This window comes from Phasianus colchicus, chromosome 5, assembly GCF_987193195.1.
Source record: "Phasianus colchicus chromosome 5, bPhaCol1.hap1.1, whole genome shotgun sequence".
Taxonomy (NCBI): domain Eukaryota; kingdom Metazoa; phylum Chordata; class Aves; order Galliformes; family Phasianidae; genus Phasianus; species Phasianus colchicus.
In genome coordinates, this window is record NC_143440.1 from 47,610,345 (window position 1) to 47,618,301 (window position 7,957).

Consider the following 7,957-nt stretch of genomic DNA (forward strand, 5'->3'; position numbering starts at 1 on the left):
TGATGCTTTGCTCTATTTTGAAATGATTTTAGTAAGTCTGCATTTTTTATCATTTACGTTTTAGATGTAGCTTCCATCTGCTATTTGATGTCTCTGAGAAAACACGGATGTTGGCTGCTCTTAGAAAATTTATGTCCAAGCAAGGCTGAATTCCAAACTTCTTGTTATTGCTCAAATGTTCTTTATGAAAAAATAACCAACACAAATCCACTAGCGTAAGCAAAGAGGAAGTTATGGAAAGTTTATGACGAAGATCTACTCTTCCATTTAACTTACCTTAGTGACTCAGTGTGGGATGAGATGTTTCAATATTGACCTCCTGTAGGTTATTAGGATTCCTTACGTTGTGTGTTCAAAAAAATTCTTCACCAAAACAAAAATTTTGATTGATATGTAAAAAAAAAAATTGACAGAAGTGAAGCAGATGGCATCATTTGAGATATTATTAATTCTGCTTCATTTGGTTAGTAAAATAAACAAATGTTGAAATAAGTTACTGCTTAAATGGAAGTATTTGAATGCTTTAAGTCTTCAAATCAAATACCGGAATTTTTTAGAATTTTCTTCAGTGTGATTGCATTCAATCAGAACAATTTTTCAAGTTTCTGTAAATTGTACCGTAATATAGCATATTTTTAATCAATAAAATGAAAGTTAGAATAAAACTACTCATCATGATGATAAGGAAGTCTGTCATGTGATATCAGAGTGTAGTCTTGCATGATCTTTTATTTTAACTAATTAATCAAACGAGAGTGAAATGGAGTAAGAATTTGGAGAGATGGTGAATTTGTTGGGCAGACAGCCAACAAGATTAATGTTTTCAAACAGAATTCTATCATAGAATGGTTGGGTTGGAAGGAACCTTAAAGTTCATCCAGTTCCCACCCCCTGCTGTGGGCTGGCTGTCCCCCACCAGCTCAGGCTGCTCAAGGCACCATCCAACATGGCCTTGAACAATTTCAGGAGCCTGTACCACTGCTTCACCACCCTTGGAGTAAAAAATTTCCCCCTAACATCTAATATAGATCCCCCTTCTTTTAGTCTGTAAGTGAATAGCATTCCAGTTCCTTTTCACTGCTCTTTAAGAAGTTGAAGATACCTATTGTTTACACATGTAATTGAGAGATTTGTATTTAAAAATCTGAGATATATATATATATATATATATATATCAAATATGATTTTTTAATGTTCCTCAGATCAGAGGGCAATTAAAATGAAAAAAATAAGTTTATAGACAATTAGTCAACGAAATCTCATGTAATGAAACAAAATGCAGATTGCATTTTGCATGCCTGATAAAATACAGACATGATCACACAATCCTGAGTAGTAACATTCACAGAGATTCATGCACTAGATAGCTATAGTGGTGTGCAAATGACATCAGTTTTCAAAAATGGTGGAAAGGTTTAGTGATTCCAGGTTTCAGCTACCCTTCCCAAACACCTCTTCTGCTCTAATCCCAACTCCTTGGCATGGCCCACCACGTATGCAGTATCACCTTCCCTACACCAGCTGGACAGGAAAGAGTTTTCAAAGCAAAAACCTCATAGAAAGTTTGGCTTTGATTGTGTTGACACAGACAGAGGTTTGGAGCTGTTGATAAAATTGCCATTGTTGCAAACATTGTTATTCATACAAAAGAACTATTAATTGCCATTGACCTGTACTTAAGACCTTTATTTATGTTCACGTAGGAGCAAAAGTCAAGGCAAATAGCTTGACTTTTTCAAGAATTTCACAACGAGAATGAAATATCTCATATGCCTTGAAAATTACCACAGCTGACGTTTGGAAAGCTTAAATAAAAATGTAATGGCTTTCTTCCAAATCACAACATCATACATAATGCGCATGGCTAGCAAAAGACTCAGAGAGCACTCAGTCGCACTCACTGAAGTGTCTTTGAATTCTCTCTGTAAGCACTGTTGTACTGCTGTTTTTCAGTTCTTCCTGGATTTGAAACTTCACCTCAACTGCCAGGAAGAAAGAGAACAAGGTACGTCTGTTTTCAGTGTCTTAAGTATATTAAAAGTATTTCAGATGCTTTTATATAAAACAAGTATCTTGTGCACTCAGTTCCAATGTGTGCACATTAGTAAGATGTTCTCTTTCACTGCACAGCTAACTCTAAAAGTCAGGATTAAGACTTCTAATCTGTAAAAATACAGTGATTCATTTTATGAGTTTTCCATATAGCTGAATAGACTCATCTGATTGCAGAATTTTCTCTTTAAAAATAATATTTTTTTAAATTGTTTCCAAAACTCAAGCTGTATTTATTTAGTGTTTTAGAAAATCCAGAAGATTTATTTAGTGTTTCCAGAAATCTGATCTTCTGTATACTGACTACAGAGTCAATGGACACAGAAAATAATCAGAAATAAGTTCAATGCAGAGAAAAAAAATGTCATTTTTGTGAAAGCTGGAATACTTGAAATGTATTAAGGACATAAACTGAAAATCATTATTTTGGCTAATTGTCCATTAGCACTAAATACTTCACAGTACTTACAGAAGAAAATTGCCTTTGAAAGAGAAATAAATTAAGCAACTGCGAATGAATTGCATTTTCTATCAACAAGGATTCTGAAGTTCTAAGTTCATACAAGTCAGTGCTGAAGAAATTTGAAAAAAGATGTTTTTTACACCACTGATAAGAGACAATATTTAGAACTTTATACATCCATTTTGCAGTTCTTTTTTCTTACTTCAGAAATGTCTCCTGTTAATTACAGAATCCTAAAAGAATGACTGAAAGTCCTCTACTGAGCATTCCCTTCTCAAACCAGAGTGAAAACAAGAGCAACTCAACTGTTTGCCCAGACTTGGAAAACTGGTGGGAAATCGTGTACTACTTAGTACCCAAGTGTATCGACACCATCTGTGTTATTGGAATGCTTGGAAATTTATTTGTCCTCTTCGTTTACTCACTGTACAAGGGCCCTCTGAAGATATCTGAAATCTACCTTGTGAACCTAGCTGTTGCTGATCTTATTTTCCTCATATGTCTCCCTTTCTGGGCAGAGAATATACGGAATAAGTATAATTGGCCATTTGGAAATTTTCTTTGTCGTAGTGCCAGTGCATCCATCCATCTAAACATGTACACTAGCATTTACTTGCTAGTAGCAGTCAGTTTGGATCGCTATTTGACTTTTGTTCATACCTTGACACACAAAAGTATACGTAGCAAAACTATAGCCAAAGGGATCTGCTTGCTCACCTGGATCTTTGGGGTCCTTCTCAGTATCCCAACCTTTACATTTCGGACTGTGAAACACTTACCTGAGTGGAATATCTCTGCATGTATTTTAGACTTCCCCACCCCATCATGGGGAAAAGCTAATCGTTTGGTATTCAGCATCGCGGGGTTTGCATTGCCATCAACAGCAATGGTCTTCCTCAATTTCCGTACCATTCGCTCCCTACAAGAACACAAAAGAGAACTAACAGCATTCGGGACAAAGAGTTGCAAGGACCACAGAGACACAAAGGCTACAAAGTTGATCTTCTTAGTGGTACTGATGTTTCTTTTGTGCTGGACTCCTTACCATCTTGTTATATTCTTTGATATATTATTCCAGATGGAAGTGATACAAGGCTGTTTCTGGGAGGATTTTCTCAACTTTGGTGAGCAGTTTAGTTCTACTCTAGCTCTCACAAACAGCTGTATTAACCCAATAATTTATGTGTTTGCTGGGAAATATTTCAGGCAAAAAGCCTTAAAAGTTTTTTCACAGTTTTTCTGCTGTGGGTATTTTTTGAGCCAGGTTTCATTCCAAGAAAAGTCTTCATATTTCAAGTTGTTTCCAGTCAAGACTAGTTCAACTTCACGATTCTCGCTTCCATCTTAATTTTTATATTACAATTTATTTTTAATTGCATTAAAAATGAGCAGGAATTACATTGTTATAGCATTCTCAGACTAAGTTAATTATGTATTAATTATTAATATAATTATTAAATCACTTCGCTGCTTATTTGTCCCTGGGTTTGCTTTTCTGTTTCCGTGTTACCATCCAAACGTATAACATACAACACCAGAATTTTATACCAAATGATCTAACTTGTCTCATCAATTATCAGTGACTGGAGAGAAAAATTCTTTGACAAAATATCAGAAGTCTGGTTTCTTTAAAGAATGCTATAAACTGATTGAACAATTTATTATACTGTATCTATGGTAACAGATATTATATAACCAGTAACACTATGCAAAGAATTATAAGATATTACAGAGCAATTATGAGCTTAACTTTCAGCTGATAGCTGCATTTGAGTAATTACAGAACAGATTCAGTTATTTTTATCAGTATTTTAAATGGGCTGTATTTTCAGTGTAGCATATAGAAAATTTGAAGAACTGTTTGTTTAAAATATATTTTGCATAAATATTGTATATAAAATGTACCACAAGGAAATGTACATGAATTGTAATAAAAATCCAGTATCATCCTCAAAATTGGACTTTTTTTAATTGATTCAGTAAAATGTTACACAACCATTCTTCAAGTAGGCAAGGATTTTTTTCTTTTCCATATATGATATCAGCGATGACCACTGACACTATGATTTTGAAATATTTTTCCATCTAAGGCAAATCCTTATGTTCATGCTTATATTTTTATGAATCAAAAACAAGAACTGCAATATTCCACTTCACCATAATCTTGTTCATTTTTGCATTCTTTTATCTCTTGTCTCTTTCCTTATTCCTTTGGACAGGAGGAAATATATATTTCCACGATTAAAAATCCTTTTACTACTATAATGTTAACTCTATTTGTAGCAGTAATAATAATGATATAACAATAACATACCCAGCAGGAGATAGAGAAGGAAACTTTTCCATCACAGGCACAACAGTAAAACAAGTTGATGCAACTAAGATACCTGTTACCATAACTGTAGAAGTATTTGCATGTGCAGACATTGGAAGAGAAAGAAAGGGGATATTTCAGTAGGGAAGTTAGTTCAGAGTTAGTTAGAAACTCAGTAGTTCAGCTAGAAGGACACCGAGTGCAGAAAGGGGCACATAAGCACTATGTCTAATATTTTACTTAGTGTAAGTTCTGTTTAGCCTCTTACTTGCTGTAATAGTGTTTCTGCTTTGAATGTGGAATTAATCTCTTATTATAGAAATCTACCCATTCAACATTCCAAAAAGATTAGTGCATATTTTTAATGAGTTCTTCAAACTTTTTCAGTTTGAATGTTGAAAGCTTTTTTGGTGAGTTAAAAGTTTGTCTTCCTGCAACGATGAGTTAAGAGCCAAGGGTGGATTAGGCGATCAGGGAGGAAGAATTATTCATTGCTCCAGTCACTTTTCTCCTTCTGTGACAGGCTTTTTTTCAAATAAATTTCAGTTAGATATTAGTAATAACAACAGTATGTGAAGTCTGGTGAGTCACAGGATCATAGAATGGCCTGGGTTGAAAAGGACCACAATGATCATCTAGTTTCAACCTCCCTGCTATGTGCAGGGTTGCCAACCAGCAGACCAGGCTGCCCAGAGCCACATCCAGCCTGGCCTTGAATGCCTCCAGGGATGGGGCATCCACAACCTCCTTGGGCAACCTGTTTCGGTGTGTCACCACCCTCTGTGTGAAAAACTTCCCTCTAATATCTAATCTAAACCTCCCCTGTCTCAGTAAACAGCCGTTTCCCTCCTCCTATGTATACTTCAAGTACTGGAAGGCCACTATGAGCCTTCTCCAAGCTAGACAAGCCCAGTTCCCTCAACCTTTCCTCACAGGAGAGGTGCTCCAGCCCTCTGATCATCTTAGTGCCATCCTCTGGACCCTCTCCAAGAGCTCCACATCCTTCCTGTACTGGGGGCCCCAGGCCTGGATGCAGTGCTGCAGATGGGGCCTCACAAGAGCCGAGTAGAGGGGGACAATCACCTCCCTCTCCCTGCTGGCTGCCCCTTTTTTAATGCAGCCCAGAACACAGTTGGCCTTACGGGCTGCAAGTGCGCACTGCTGGCTCATGTCCAGCTTCTTGTCTACCGGGACCCCCAAATCCTTCTCTACAGGGCTGCTCTCAAGGAGATCTTTCCCCGTTTGTATAAATACCACGTCCCAACCCAAGTGCAGCAACCCTGCACTTGGCTTTATTGAGCCTCATCGGGTTTTCATGGGCCCACTTCTCCAGCCTGTCCAAGTCCCTCTGGATGGCTTCCCTTCTTTCCAATGTATCGACTGTGTCACTCAGCTTAGTGTCATCTGAACTTAATTCCATATAATCATAGATCACAGAATGGCTTGGGTTGGAAGGAACCATCCAGTTCCAACCTCCGTGGGCAGGGCTGCCACCCACTAGATCAGGCTGCCCAGGGCTCCGTCTAATTTTCTTCCTAACATCTAACTTCAATCTCCCCTCTTTTATCTTAAAGCCATTTGCCCTTATCCTAACACTAACAGACCATGTAAAAAGTTGCTCCTCTTCCTGCTTATAAGCTCCCTTCCCCCTGTACTGGAAAGCCACAATGAGGTCTCCACAAAGCCCTTTTCCAAGCTAAACAAGCCCTACTCCTTCAGCATTTCTTCATAGCAGAGGTGTTCCAGCCCTCTGATCCTCTTTGTAGCCTTCTTCTGGACGCACTCCAACAGCTCTGCATCCTTCCTCCACTGGAGGTCTCACAAGGGCAGAGCAGAGGGAGACAAGTCCCACCCCCACCCTCCTGCCACCCCTCTTTTGATGGAGATGAAGTACTAACCTAGTTTGACCCCGCATAGCTTCCAAGATGAGATGACATCAGGGTGGCGAGGTCAGTCTATTTTAAAATATTGCACACCATTTATTTCACGTATCTCCATCTGAAGCCTTAAGCTCAAATAAACTCCAAAAAGAGATTCAGCTGTTTTTTTAAAAGCTGAAATAACAAAAAAAGTGTATAAACAGAAGTGCCATTTTCCCAACATGAACGGGAAACCTTAAAAGGAAAAATATCATCTCTAACTCTTGTCCTTGTTAAGTATTGAAGAAAAATAAAGGAAACAACACAGTACTGAAGAAGCATTTCATTTAGTGCATAAGTGAAAAATCAGACTGAAATTCTAAATCAATGGAAAGCTTCCAATCTATTCCAAGGACTTTTGTGAAAGTGCTGCTTCCTTTTACATGTGCACAACCATTAGAAAGTGCCTGAATGTTAGACACTGAAGTAACAGATATTTAACAGGGTCTCACAAATCAATGGGTTTACTCTACAACAAGAGAATAACAAAAATATTTTTCATTCAGCTTCTCTTATTACCAAATGTGTGAGCTACATTTAATATAGCAAAATATGACCAGTGATCACAGTTTACTGCACAGCAAATACAAAATTCTATATTCAGTCAGAAATAATCCAATACACAGAAATAGGCTGCAGACTGGGAGACTAACAGCAGTTGAGCTGAAAAGAATTGCCAGATTGGAAGTTTAACATGACCCAGGAGAGCCATGTTGTTTCTGTGTTGGAGGTATACATGACAACAATCAATGGGCTTAAACTGTAGCAAGGAGTTTGAGTATTAATAAAAATCTTCTCCTGGTGACGAGTCACCTTGGAGATAAGGTAGGACCTCAACAATGAAACCCTCTGAGACCACCTTAGAAAGGCACTGTAGGTATTGTATCAGTCTATTTGGCTCTGTCTCAGCTTGTGGGGGATTTTTAATGACACAGATCCCTCTATCAACTCTTTCACTTGTGGTCAATAAATAAAAGGTTCCTTGTTTGTATTCTCAGGATTCTTCATATATCACCTTCCATTCATTACTGAAATATCAGACCTTATGGTCAGTCAATAACTACTGCCAGACTCCATTGCCCATGTATTATCCTCTTCAAATAAGCACCTTTTTTTTTTTTGTCATCTTTCACGTTACTCCTCACACACTCAATAAATACTGTCATGCATTTATCATTAAAACAATATCCATCTTTTGTAGGCAAGATC

The 7,957-nt window shown here is 37.6% G+C and overlaps 1 protein-coding gene across 2 annotated transcripts in view; it reads left to right on the plus strand.

The window, feature by feature from the left end:
- Positions 1-4,461, plus strand: part of BDKRB1 (bradykinin receptor B1) — a 28,358-nt gene extending 23,897 nt beyond the window's left edge. For both annotated transcript variants that reach the window (XM_090141579.1, XM_090141578.1), the window contains exons 2-3: positions 1,954-2,005; positions 2,745-4,461. In XM_090141579.1, the coding sequence (XP_089997705.1) occupies positions 2,757-3,863 (1,107 nt within the window). In that variant the 5' untranslated portion in view covers positions 1,954-2,005; positions 2,745-2,756 and the 3' untranslated portion in view covers positions 3,864-4,461. The remainder of the gene's footprint in view (positions 1-1,953; positions 2,006-2,744) is intronic.
- The last annotated feature ends 3,496 nt before the right edge of the window (positions 4,462-7,957 follow it).